General features: G+C 37.7%; 1 protein-coding gene across 6 annotated transcripts in view; it reads left to right on the forward strand.

Annotated features, from left to right (window-relative positions):
* Window positions 1–10376: 10376 nt before the first annotated feature.
* LOC135200329 (neurotrimin-like) overlaps window positions 10377–15000 on the forward strand; it is a 482527-nt gene continuing 477903 nt past the window's right edge. For 4 of the 6 annotated variants that reach the window (XM_064228885.1, XM_064228887.1, XM_064228889.1 and 1 more), the window contains exon 1: window positions 10377–10925. In XM_064228885.1, coding sequence (XP_064084955.1) covers window positions 10917–10925 — 9 coding nt within the window. In that variant the 5' untranslated portion in view covers window positions 10377–10916. Of the gene's footprint in view, window positions 13701–15000 lie in introns of all 6 variants that reach the window. The other 2 variants (XM_064228888.1, XM_064228892.1) reach the window with 1 other exon arrangement.

Below are 15000 nucleotides of genomic sequence, written 5' to 3' on the forward strand. Positions count from 1 at the left end.
TGAGACACGTAAAGAACAATAATGGCGCAAAAACATCTCAATCTAAACAGCCTAAAAAAAAACCCACACATTTTATGGTAATTCAATCAGACCACTGAAACTGAAGGCTGTGTCACAGCGGCATATTAAGCATTAGCATCTCTCCACCAAAACTCTGCACTGGGACTCATGGCGTAATTGACTAGTTTGTGTAAACATTTAAAGAAATTGACGAAAAAAATTATGACGGATAGAGTTGTGGTGTGACAGAGCCTAAAGTCTCCTAATACAGGCAACGTCCTAAAACATTAACTCATCCTAAATACAAAATGCTCAAAAGCTGAAGTTATGGTGGTTGGACGAGCCTAAAGTACTTCTAAAATCAAATAAATATTGAAGCTTTACGTTTTTGTTGTTTTCATTATCCTGTATCTTAAGAGGTGGCAGTTGGATTATTATTATTATTATTATTATTATTATTATTATTATTATTATTATTATTATTATTATTATTATTATTATTATTATTATTATTATTAGTAGTAGTAGTAGTAGTAGTAGTAAGTAGTAGTAGTAGTAGTATAGTAGTAGTAGTAGTAGTGTGAAAGCCATACAATACCACAGGGTCCGCTTAAAAAGTTCGAGGTTCACCAACTTACTGGTCAGCAAAGGTCAAAGCACAGAAGACCCCCTTATGAGTAAAACTTCCCTGACATGTTACTAACTACTTATTATAACTACTTTAGAATTGTCTTCAGCAGTTTGTCGAAGCCATATATATATATATATATATATATATATATATATATATATATATATTATATATATATGTGTGTGTTGTGTGTGTGTGTGTGTATATATATCATATATATATATATATATATATATATATCTATATATATATATATATAATATATATACATACATGCATATATATACAGGTAAGTACGGACATTACAACGTGAAAACTACACACCCTCGGAACGTTCCTTCATTAACTGAAATATTAAAAAAAAAATATTAATCTAAAATAAAATATTAATCTAAAATAAAAAAAATTTAAAAAATGGATAAAAAAATAAAAAACAGAGGGCAACACTAAATGTCGCCCAGCAAATAAAATCTATGATAAAAATCGGGCGAAATGCGCAATCCTTTCTCGCCATTTTTCCCGGCCAATGTTTTTCCAATACCTGAACTTCATTAAGCGAAGGAATCTGGAACCGAGATAAAGGACAAAAACGTTTCCGTATTATTCCACTTTCCTGCGCCTCGCCCCCCCCCCCCTCTCTCTCTCTCTCTCTCTCTCTTCTCTCTCTCTCTCTCTCTATTACAGCTGTCCATACTGTAGCTACTCAACGGGCCAAAGCGCCTTAGTAATGTTTGTTACTAACCTTAGCACAGATATGGGCTTCCCATACGGCTATTTTAGTATTAGGTGTGTATATGTGTGTCTATATATAGAATAAACCACTGATACTCAACCATGGGGGAATTTCAGATTTTTTTTTTTCTTTGGGGGGGGGTTGTGACCACAGATGGGCAGGTTCAAACTGGCTCTAAGACCACACAAAACAAAGTTGGCGGGCTAAAACTGTCTCTAGGACCACACAAAAAGCAGTGTGCGTCAGTCCGAACTACAGAGGTCACGCCGGCTTTTCTCTACAAAAGCTTATGTCTCCGTGTTAGTATCTTGTTGCATATTATTTGGAGTGCATCTTTTAAGGCAGACAATTTTGGGGAGAGAGAAAGAGAGAGAGAGAGAGAGAGCACATTCAAAGACATCCATAAAAACATGTAACTTCAAGCTCGTTCATACACTATCTCTCTATAGAAGAATATTGCTTTCTCTCTCTCTCTCTCTCTCTCTCTCTCTCTCTCTCTCTCTCTCTCAGGAAATTCGTTGATATCCTTCCTCTCCCTGGCTGGCTCAATCCCCTCTCTCTCTCTCAGGAAACGTTGATAAAATCGGTGCCCTCAATACTAGCGCCGCAGAAGGCGGGCGATGAGAGGCGCCTCCCAATACCTATTTCCTGCTCAAGCGACCTCACAATAAATAACGACAACCACACTGACTTTATCTATACTGTCGATAACCAAGAATACTTTATAAAATACTACTTCACACCACAACACACGAGGAGGAGGAGGAGGAGGAGGCCCGCGCCAAAAACGGGGAAGGCGGAGAGGGAGGAGGAAAGGAAAGAGAAGGGGAGGGGAGGGGAAAGAAGTGAGGGGGGTTGAGGTGAGGTATGCCTCATCCTCTTGGTTGTATAGATTCCCCTCTTCAGCTGGAGAGAGAGAGAGAGAGAGAGAGAGAGAGAGAGAGAGAGAGAGAGAGAGAGAGAGAGAGCTCTATACTCGATTGTCAGTAAATAATGTAGGCAAATACACAATTATACATGCTCCGGTAATTAAAGCAAACGTATACAGTCATTGTGTACAAAAAGCCAACTTTTATACACATACACATTATATATATATATATGTGTGTGTGTGTGTGTGTGGTGTGTGTGTGTGTGTGTGTGTGCATCTATATAAGTTTCAAAGTGTGGAAATAGTTTATAATAATATTAAAGTTAGTTCTTTTTCTTATATCCCAGAAAATGCGTGCCATACGTAAGATTTTCTCTCTTCTCTCTGTCTCCTCTCCGTCAACTCTCTCCTCTCTCCCTCGCGTCTCTCCTCTCTCTCTCCCTCTCTCTACTCTCTCTACTAAGAGCGCATTAAGATATATTGTTACATGACTTCATATAACATTTAGGTGAAAGAACTTAAGTCTTCATTTTATAATAATAATAATTATAACAACAACAACAACAATAATAATAATAATAATAATAATAATAATAATAATAATAATAATAATAATAATAATAATAATAATAATAATAATAATAATAATAATAATATTAAAACAAAGATTCACTGACATCACGACAGACACAGTCAGACACCAACTAAGGAAAATGCCCAACTGGAAAGCCCCAGGTCCCGATGAAGTCCATGGATACTGGCTCAAAAACTTCAAGGCCCTACACCCAAGAATAGCAGAACAACTCCAGCATTGTATCTCAAATCACCATGCGCCCAAATGGATGACCACAGGAAGAACATCCTTAGTCCAGAAAGACAAGAGTAAGGGAAATATAGCCAGTAACTACAGGCCTATCACCTGCCTTCCAATAATGTGGAAGTTACTAACAGGTATCAGCGAAAGGCTATACAACTACCTAGAGGATACAAACACCATCCCCCACCAACAGAAAGGCTGCAGAAGGAAGTGTAGGGGCACAAAAGACCAGCTCCTGATAGACAAAATGGTAAAGAAGAACAGTAAGAGAAGGAAAACCAACCTAAGCATGGCATGGATAGACTATAAGAAAGCCTTCGACATGATACCACACACATGGCTAATAGAATGCCTGAGAATATATGGGGCAGAGGAAAACACCATCAGCTTCCTAACAAAATACAATGCGTAACTGGAATACAATACTTACAAGCTCTGGAATAAGACTAGTAAAGGTTAATATCAGGAGAGGGATCTTCCAGGGCGACTCACTGTCCCCACTACTCTTCGTAGTAGCCATGATTCCCATGACAAAAGTACTACAGAAGATGGATGCCGGATACCAACTCAAGAAAAGAGGCAACAGAATTAACCATCTGATGTTCATGGACGACATCAAGCTGTATGGTAAGAGCATCAAGGAAATAGATACCCTAATCCAGACTGTAAGGATTGTATCTGGTGACATCAGGATGGAGTTTGGAATAGAAAAATGCGCCTTAGTCAACATACAAAAGGGCAAAGTAACAAGGACTGAAGGGATAAAACTACCAGATGGGAGCAACATCAAACACATAGATGAGACTGGATACAAATACCTGGGAATAATGGAAGGAAGGGATATAAAACACCAAGAGATGAAGGACACGATCAGGAAAGAATATACGCAGAGACTCAAGGCGATACTCAAGTCAAAACTCAATGTCGGAAATATGATAAAAGCCATAAACACATGGGCAGTGCCAGTAATCAGATACAGCGCAGGAATAGTGGAATGGACGAAGGCAGAACTCCGCAACATAGACCAGAAAACTAGGAAACATATGACATTACACAAAGCACTACACCCAAGATCAAATACGGACAGACTATACATAACACGAAAGGAAGGAGGGAGAGGACTACTAAGCATAGAGGACTGCGTCAACATCTAGAACAGAGCACTGGGGCAATATCTGAAAACCAGTGAAGACGAGTGGCTCAAGAGTGCATGGGAAGAAGGACTGATAAAAGTAGACGAAGACCCAGAAATATACAGAGACAGGATAATGATAAACAGAACAGAGGAATGGCACAACAAACCAATGCACGAACAATACATGAGACAGACTAAAGAACTGGCCAGCGATGACACATGGCAATGGTTACAGAGAGGAGAGCTCAAAAAGGAAACTGAAGGAATAACAGAGGCACAAGATCAGGCCCTAAGAACCAGATATATCCAAAGAACGATAGATGGAAATAACATCTCTCCCATATGTAGGAAGTGCAATACGAAAAATGAGACCATAACCACATAGCAAGCGAATGTCCGGCACTTGCACAGAACCAGTACAAAAAGATGGCATGATTCAGTAGCAAAAGCCCTCCACTGGAGGCCTGTGCAAGAAACATCAGCTACCTTGCGTAATAAGTGGTACGCGCACCAACCTGAAGGAGTGATAGAAAACGATCAGGCAAAGATCCTCTGGGACTATGGTATCAGAACAGATAGGGTGATACGTGCAAACAGACCAGACGTGACGTTGATTGACAAAATCAAGAAGAAAGTATCACTCATTGATGTCGCAATACCATGGGACACCAGAGTTGAAGAGAAAGAAAGGGAAAAATGGATAAGTATCAGACCTGAAAATAGAAATAAAGAAGGATTATGGGATATGCCAGTGGAAATGTACCCATAATCATAGGAGCACTAGGCACGATCCCAAAGATCCCTGAAAAGGAATCTAGAAAAACTAGAGGCTGAAGTAGCTCCAGGACTCATGCAAAAAAGCGTGATCCTAGAAACGGCGCACATAGTAAGAAGAGTGATGGACTCCTAAGGAGGCAGGATGCAACCCGGAACCCCACACTATAAATGCCAGTCGAATTGGAGGACTGTGATATATATATATATAGATATATATATATATATATATATATATATATATATATATAATGATAATAATAACTAATAATAATAATAATAATAATAATAATAATAATCATGACATCCGTATTTATACATCTTTTGCAAAATACTTTGTATATTCAAGTAACCGGTGTTGACGCATCACAAAAAACATTTATTAATGTTATTATCATTAGGCTAGGGTTAAGAATCTGAAGGAGAGTGAAGGTCTCCCTGCAGAAGTAAGAAGAACCTAGTTCATTCAATATATATTCATTCATTCATTCTATGTTCAGTCACTGCATTTATTCATAAAGGGAGGACTTTTGTCTTTATTATCTTTCTTCCACTCTTCCCCCTTTACGTTTATGGTTTCGTAAAAACACATTTTTCTCCCAGTTTCCTTTTCATATAACACCATCACGTTGTGATTGTGTTATATGTAAGTTTTTTTTTTTTAATCAAAATAAAACAAGGTTTCATCCGTCCTCCAGCTTACTCGGGGTGCGTGCTAAAATCGACAGTCAAAAAGCGTGGTGTTTCACCAACGGAAATTAAAATAAATGCGTAGTATTTTATTAGAAATAACTTTTATGTCTGTTTAACATTCACATTATTTATTCATTTATTTATTTTATACATTTTCATTCTAAATAATAATAAATATCCTATCCTGAAATTCCTGTATCTTTAACTCAACGCGAAACACCTTTTTCAGACCTTTTTATGCTTTCCCTACCGCACCCCCCCCCCCCCCCACCCAACACACAACAGCAACCAAGTAGTTTGTATGGTTATTCCCCGAGTAACCGAAAATGCTTAAAACAAAGTGTCATCAGTGCTACAGTTTACAAAGTCTAACTCCTGTTCGGTGGGAAAATATCGACAAGCAAAACAACAATGAAGAATGGGAGTAATATTATTAATCCTTGATCTATGTGAGTGGTAAATATTAATAAATTATTGCATAAATAACGTCAAACGTATGTCAGTTGTAAATACTGCTAAACAGTAATGTTATCTGTCTCTAACAGCCCACACACTAGTTGTCAATTCTACCAAATAATAGTATGAGCAATCACGAATAGTCCTTCATGTCGGTTGTAAAAATGCTAAATAGTAGTATCAGTAATTTCAAATATACATCAATTTGCAATCGCTAATTAATAATGGCATCAGTACACTCTGGTATATGTTGGCTGTAAACACGGCAAAATAATATCATTAGTAATCTCTGATATGATAATATCAGTAATCCCCGTTTTTCCAGTACATTTCAAAATAGTAATCATTTCGTTTTGGAGTGAGGTACTACGCCCTTCGTAGAAGTTGGAAACGAGGAGATAATGGGAATTGGATTAAACGAAAAAATAATAAGGCTCTTCACGCAGAAGAAAGAAACATGACTCTTGAATGATGGACAGAGTTATTCTTAAGAGTCAGGGGGAAAAATGGCACAGGAAATTTTGTAGCGACTGACCTTGCGAGGAGCTCAGTCACCTGACCGGCTGGATGACAGACAGACGTATAGAAGGGAAATGCTGACGTTTAAATTACACAAATAAAAATGGCCTCTTCTCAGACAGTCATAAAGCTAACTCTTATAAAAGACAGAGTAACTTAATATTATACTGTTCAGTCTTTATAAGCACTTATGGGTACATACTAGTATTTACAATAATTATACAAGAAATGACACGAAGAATACATGCTTTAAGAAATATTCATGTTAAGCGGACATGGGTGTTTATGTATGCAATTATAACATAGAAGACATCTCAATTAATTTAAAATGAATTTCATTATTATGAAAATTAACTACATAACTTCCATGAACGTGAAAAACTAAGTAATACCGCAAGTGAATGAATCATGAGATATACTATCAAGGATGAACGAGTAAATGAATGATATAATTTCAGTTCGACTTAACCTCTTGTTAATTTCAAGGCTTTCACCGTGACGATAACCAGATAATTATAGGAACGTAATAATCCCTTTTACAGCAATTACTGTCCATGTGGTCATGAGCTCGTTACTATATGTGTGTGTGTGTGTGTGTGTGTGAGTGTGTGTGTATATATATATATATATAATTTGTGTGTAGTGTATCATGTGTACCTGCATACTAAATGCATAAGTACATACCCTGGCATATTTTAAATGAGTTTCTAGATAACGAAATGTCTCCACGAAACAAACAAAACTATACTAACTGACACATAGAATTGAGAGAATGAGACCATTTATTCATACTAAAACTAATGAAAACCATAACTCAAAAAAAAAAAAAAAAAAAAAAAAAAAAAAAAAAAAACGAAAACTGCAACTACGACATGTGAATTTCTTGTTCCCACGGAGTTGAAAATCTTGAAATAAAAACTCTTCCGACCCGAAAAAAAAGGAGTAAAAAGAAGAAAAAAGTAGAGCATTCGTATATTGTTTTCCAATCTTTTATATCGGTGGAAAGGAACGAAAAGCCTTCATACTTCATTAAGGGAGCGATTCGAAGCGGAATAAAAAATCCTATCGTGGTAACGTATAGAGGTCACTCAGAAACCAGAACACCATTTTCTATCATTCAGAATTAGGCGGCATTTTCAAGTCTATAATACTGCTATGTTATTCACCTATTTTCATATTATTTTTCTACACACACACACACACACACACACACATACACACACACACACACACACACACACACACACCCCCCCCCCCACACACATATATATATATATATATATATATATATATATATATATATTTATATAAAGTATGTATGTATAACTGAATCACGAAAATTTGGAACGTGGTGAATATATAAATAAACGTAACAGCTAAGTCTGGTAGGTAAATGACCCCTGAGTCGAAAGATCTAGCAGCATCACACGTTTCACTTTCCTTCGTGATAGTTACCTTTATTTAATATCTATAATATATATATATATATATATATATATATATATATATATATATGTGTGTGTGTGTGTGTGTGTGTGTATATATATATACACATATATAATAGTTGCAATCCCAATTGGTAAAACGTTGACCCTATCTCTAAAAAAATACTTGGTGCTCCCATTAACACGAGCAGTGAAGTACGTACATGATAGCGAGTGCACTGTGGTGGGCCACAAACAGGGCAGGGGAGACAATATATATATATTATATATATATATATATATATATATATATATATATATTATATATATCTATATATATAATATATATATCTATATATGGTTCTTGGAATGAGACTGCTAGCCTCTTGCCCTTCTCTCGTGGACAGCCACCAGATCATACAGTCAGAGAGCCGCTAGAGTCAATGGCACAACGGTTCTTAGTGCGACCTGTTCACGCGGCTTGTACTGTCTGACGATCAGAGTTTGTGTCTACTTGTTTGTGAAGCCAGGATTTCGCTAATGACTCGGATACCATACAGAAATCCATACAGACTAACAAACAGGTATATACATACTTAATACACGTACAATTATAAACATATATACTATATATATCATGATTTCTTGATTTTTTAAATACACGTTAACGCTAAAGACATAAAGGACTAAGAATCTGAATTCTAAATAATGCTCAAATTAGGACGATTCTGGAAAACGTTTCCTCATAATATGTATGGACTGGAATCTAAATGAACAACGTAACTTGCATACTTAAAATACCACTGCTGAAATTCATGAAATATTCTATAAAATATTGCAGCGAAAGGTGGAAAAAAAAATAAAAGTGGTAGATTTAAAATTTATAAAAAAGTATTACAAAACGGAATTGGAAAGAAAAGAGAGAGCGAAAAAAAAACACACACACAAAAGCCTGGAACATCAAAGAGAATTTGCCGACAGCGAATCGGAATAAAAAAAAAAATCATCTCAAAAAATATAAATTTTTTCCTCTGCAATCCGTTCCGTTTCGCTCCGTTGCAAAGGTTGCACACTGACAGACTTTGGGTGTGAGGGTGTGGTCAGTCATGGGAAGGGGGGAGAGGGAGAGAGAGAGAGAGAAAGAGAGAGAAGGACCGTCAGGAGATTGGGATAGTAGGGTGGCAGCAGGGTGGGCGTCGTAGGATAGAGAGACTGGGACGGAGTGCCATGGAATGGGCGGGTGGAAAAGACGAAGAGGGCCTCCTTTCCAGACACGGAAAGAGAGAGAGAGAGAGAGAGAGAGAGAGAGAGAGAGAGAGAGAGAGAGAGAGTCACTCCTAAAGCAGTCCTTCTAGCGGGGCATGCCCGAGAGGAAAGGACGTCTTCTCCTGGCCGAAACGAGAGAGAGAGAGAGAGAGAGAGAGAGAGAGAGAGAGAGAGAGAGAGAGAGAGAGACTCTCTGGAAGGAGGGCTTCCAAGCTCAAGGGTTGAACCGCAGAAGGGCCTCCTTCTTCGTCTTATAGGACAACTCTTGGCCTGGACCAAGTAGGGGCAGAGGAGGGAAGGTGGGAGGGAGGGAGGGAGGGGGTGGAGGTCCTGCTTCCCCTCCCCTCTCCCTCCTCATTTGGCCATCCTGCATCACCCACCAAAAAGGCGTAGGATGTTTGTCGGCGGGATGGAAGGATGGCTCGGGGATACACACAAACCTCTCCCGTTGGAACATTCTCAATAAACAAATGATCCAAAAAAGCAAATCGGGGAGCTTCTTTCTTTTCTCTCTCTCACTCTCTCTCATGCCCCCCGAAACACTGGAAGAATATTAGGACAAAGGGAAGGGGGGGAAGGGGAGATAGGAAGGCCGAGTGAGGGGAGGGAGTGGGAGGGAGGCAGAATAGATTAGCAGGTGAAGAATTTCTTTTTCCTCTTTTCGGGAAAATCACCACAAGAGGAAAAGAGGTGGGAAAGACGCAGAGAGAGAGAGAGAGAGAGAGAGAGAGAGAGAGAGAGAGAGAGAGATTCCAAGATAGAATTCATCTTCTTCCTAGAATTCTGAGACGGAAAAAGGGGCACAGAAAAAAAAAGTTATTGTTTTAAGTTCGAAGACCAATAAAAGAGGATATGACGAGAGGGCGAATTGACACCAGAGACTTAAAATAGATGAAGATTCCTCTGGATTGAAGGTGTATAGTTTTAGGGGGCGGTATCGAAAGCCGGCCGGTGGGCGGGACGTCTTATCGAGTGGGCGGGGCCGCTGATATCAAGGGGGCGGGGACCCAATGAGTGGTCTGTGCGCGGCCCCGCCTGTCCAGGCACCGTTAGTGTCCGACAGGCCACGCTGTGGTGAGCACGTCTTTTCACGCCTCTCCTGAAAGTACTTCCATCGGCTTTACTTCTCTCTCTCGCACTCCCTTTTCCCCGGGAGATCGGGGCACCGTGGACCTCCGCCCTTTGACCGCAAGTTCTCAACCTGCAAAACGCCACGGGATTCTCAGAAAGACCCTCCCGCATACAATCTCATAAGGCAATCATTCTATTCGCGAATTAAAAGTCTATTCGGCTCTTTTACTCCTCCCGGATTAACAAAATAACACCAAGTCTCTGCCCTCAACACTTGAAAGGGAATCGGAACCCCCCATCCCACCAACCCCAGAAGCTCAAATCCGTTCAGTGCTTCTACAACCCAAAGACGCATCTTAAATTCAAACTAAATTTTTGAATAAAATCCCAAAAATTTGAGGTGGCCTAAACTGATGTGATATCCGATCCCAACCTCCTCATCCTGGCGGTGGCATCTACCTCAGAAGAGTCAGCACGTGTGGGCAATTTTTTATTGCCTTCGGAGAACAGCCGAAACACCTACAATATGCTAAAGGTATAGTCAGTCGCAACATTTTCCGTTGGGAACATTATTTTCCAGATAACAAATAAAAGCAGGAGATATTTATGTCACTTTGCGTTCATTGTCTCTGAAGGATCACATATCTTAAGAAGCCAAAGTTAACGAACTGTTTAAAAAAATTCATTCATGACCTCAATTCTAAGAAGAAAATATTCTTCACTGTGATGAGAATCTAGAGAAGGCAGAGTAAAGATATTCAAGATAACAATCCTTAAAATACATCATTCGTAAGACGAAGTTTTTCATTAAATGCCTTTTATATCACGAGAAACTGAAATGAACACGGAAGGAATTTAAACATACGAAACAGAGCGGAGAGAAATATATGACATAAAATTGTGACATAGTATAGTGATAAAATTTCATTCAATCTCTTTTAAGAACGATGAAAAAATAATAGACACAGAAGCATAATTCAATCGTGGTAAAGTGTAATACACAAAAACGCTCATATATTATATATTCCCATTCTGAGAGAACAGAATACAGGGCCATTTCCAAATGAGACAAGTGACAATCGTAATATGAAATAAGAAGATAACATTCCTTATATTCAAAATAATACACAAATTAAAAGCAGAGAACCACAAATAAAAGAAAACATAACAGTCAATAAAACGCCCGAATTCAATCATTTCTGCTATAACAGCTTTCATTTGGAAAATCCGGAAACTTGCAAGTAAATACCCTAATTTTATTTAATATATGAAAACTTAGAAGACAACAAAGTAAAAGATTATATTATCGTTCAACAGAATAATCGTTATCAAGAAAATTAATATAAGATACATTTTGATCAGAAACGAAAACTGAAATAAGCGATAATTTTGGAACGAAGAACACAAATAAGTCAATAATAACATCGGTCGCTGGACAGACACTTTTTTCACGAATATACATCATTGGCCGGGATAACTTCGAAAGCAGAATTATCAAATTAGCTATTCAGCGGAAAGCATCGATCTCGAGAAAATTAAACTGAGGGGGGCAAAACAGGAACGCGAAAAAGTAAGACAGAGGGAATATCAAGCATCAAGAAAAGAGGGCGAGACCATTCACCCATAGAACGGAGAGCGTGGAGGAGAAGAGATACGACCAGTCTCGGGAACCTCAACTCGACTTCTCCCTCCAGTCTTCTTCGCTCATTCCCCTCACCTCCCTCCCCTCCCCTCACTCTTCTGCCTTTCCTCCTCTTTCCAGTCCTGTATCAATCCTGTACCCGACGGCAGCAAATCCCATTGATGCCATATAATTGCAGCTAAAGGGTGCGGCCGGCGTATGTTTCTTGACCGGCAAATCTCCTTCGACGCTTGACCTAATCAAAACTGGTCGAGACAGTGTTACCCTTCATTTTTACTTAAATAATTCTGTTGCTTGGTTCAATACATCAAGACAGGGTTGACGTTCACGTACTTCAAAGGATAGACTGCCCGACTGAATGATATAAAAATAAAAGGTGTTGCAACGGCTAAGGTCATTGAAAGCGAGAATCATAATTTGGCCCAACAAGGAGAAGCATTCTGATAGAAGATTTTTTTTTTATTTCCAAAGAAGAAAATTCAGAGGTGGGAAAGCGTTGAAGACCAGCCGGTACACTCACTTTACTAGACCGGCAGCGGCAGAACGGAAGGCAAAGAGCGAGCGAAGATTTCAACCTTTCTTTTTCCTCCTCGTTCTTCCATCTCCTTCTTTCACCGGAAGAATAACGAAGAAGTGGAAGACCCAAACAAGAATTATACTAATTTTCTGAGGGGATATCTGGTGGAAATTACGAGTAGATCCCAGGACCTGGGTCTACAGCGATTTAGCGACCTCCGAAAAACTTCAGAGCGGAATAAAATATATCCTATAAACTTATCAGATTCCTATAGAAAAACAATGAGGAACTGCAAGTATTACAATACCAAAACCCTAAGGAACCTTAACACTTTCAGTCCCAGGTAAACTTCAGTTAAAAAGGGGAAATGGATTGATTTATGTAATGTACATGAATACCACTAAAAATTTAACCTTGAACAATTCACTCAGAAATACCGAACTTTTAATAAAACTATAAGTTTAATTTGAAAAAAAAAAAAAAAAAAAAGAATACTCCTTCAGTCAACAGCCTATACGCATCGCCTCACAAAATTAACTCAGATGCAGGTAATATAAGAAAATGATATAAGACTTAGATGCAGTTAATTACGAAAATTATATCATATAAAGAATAAAATAATCTGTTTCTTGCAATAAAAATCTTCAGAAATTTTCGTCATCACCCAAAAATCGAAAGCTACAAAGAACCTGACACCATACCATAGGACGTAAGACATAAATAATTCTATATCAATTGTGGGAATTAAAAAAAATAATTATTACATTTTGTAGTGAAACAACGAACCTTCCAATATTATAAATGTACATAAAATAGGTAATCGCAGTGTGAAGTGTGTATGTGCGTTTGTTTGTGTGTGTATTCAGTGCATTCCTGTCTCTGCAACGCCGTGGTCAAGGTATCGCCGTTGACGGTCGAGTCGCAAAGCGGAGGGAGAGAGAGAAAGAGAGAGAGAGAGAAATAGAGAGAGGGAGAGAGAGCGAGAACGACCGGGAGCTTATATTACATAATATGTATGTTTCGGTTTTCCCTTCGACGTTATCCATTTAGCCCCTCGGAGCATATCTGAAGGAGGAGGAAGTTCGTGGAGCGGATCTCCTTCCACTCGCCGACTAAGGACAAATCTTCTGGCCAAATAATCTTCACAAAAGGTAAGATTTTCCCTCTCTCTCTCTCTCTCTCTCTCTCTCTCTCTCTCTCTCTCTCTCTCTCATTCTTTTTTTGATGACAGTCAAATTCCATACCACTCTTAACTTCAGATATTTGATATAATTCATTCCGAAAAAAAATAATAATAAAAATAATCTATAATAATTTCGTACCTTCACGAAACCCCAGACCAACCTGAAAGTGATGTGGTTCGTTAATACGTAGGGGAAAAGATAAAAATATTTTCGTAATGTCTTGGCGTTGCGAGGAATCAAGCCAGGAAGACCATTCCGAAATCTACGCTGATTCTGTCGCATGTCACAAAAGACAGCGATTTCTTCAAAATTTTGTCTTTTAAATGTAAATACAAAACTGGGACAATCTGAAAATCTAAGTCAATTACTAAAAAAAATAATTTTATTTTATATTGTTCACCTTATCCAGAATGTATATAAACAGTTACCAGCCGTACGATTAATATTATTATCGAATTTCCTTATCTGCAATCTGTACTTTATATATATGTATATTGTAATAGAACATATATAATATTTAACAATATAATAATATATATTAATATATATATTATTATTATATTAAAACATCTATAATATATTAAAATGCACTAAAAAGATTAATATATTAATCACGCATACACTTTATTACATGGATATATAAGAAATGCATACGTAAAAGGATGTACTTCTGTGAGAGAGAGAGAGAGAGAGAGAGAGAGAGAGAGAGAGAGAGAGAGAGAGAGAGAGAGAGTATTTATATCATAAACATTTTCATTTTGAAAAATAACAAGTAACAGGCCAAAAAAACCGTATAGCTCAGATTTCTGACTTTATTTCAAACTGGTCACCGATAAATTAAAGAAAATCATCAGAACTAAATCATTAGGTCACGACAATAATTTCACTAGTCTCAAGTACGGTATGATTTTCCATTTCATTTTGTACTGAGAACTGTTCTCTTTAGAAAATGATTCCACTGAAAATAAAAGCTATAAGCAATTCATCACATAATTAAGGATTCCTGTAAGTTGGTTAGCACCTAAAACTGAACTAACTTCATTTAGTTTTTCAAGAGATACAATAACAATTACCCTGACTGGTTAATAAGAATTCGGCGTTTTTGGAACGCCACTTTATGATAAAATTAATCAATATACACACTATATCATGAAAACATATTTTCAAATCGACACTTGAATAAGTTATGACATTTTTGGGGAAATACGGCATAGGTATTTTTGTGGAAGTAAAAAATAAATGTTGATAAATACAAAATTTTGACAAT

Source organism: Macrobrachium nipponense, chromosome 26 (genome assembly GCF_015104395.2).
Source record: "Macrobrachium nipponense isolate FS-2020 chromosome 26, ASM1510439v2, whole genome shotgun sequence".
NCBI classification, from domain to species: Eukaryota; Metazoa; Arthropoda; class Malacostraca; order Decapoda; family Palaemonidae; genus Macrobrachium; species Macrobrachium nipponense.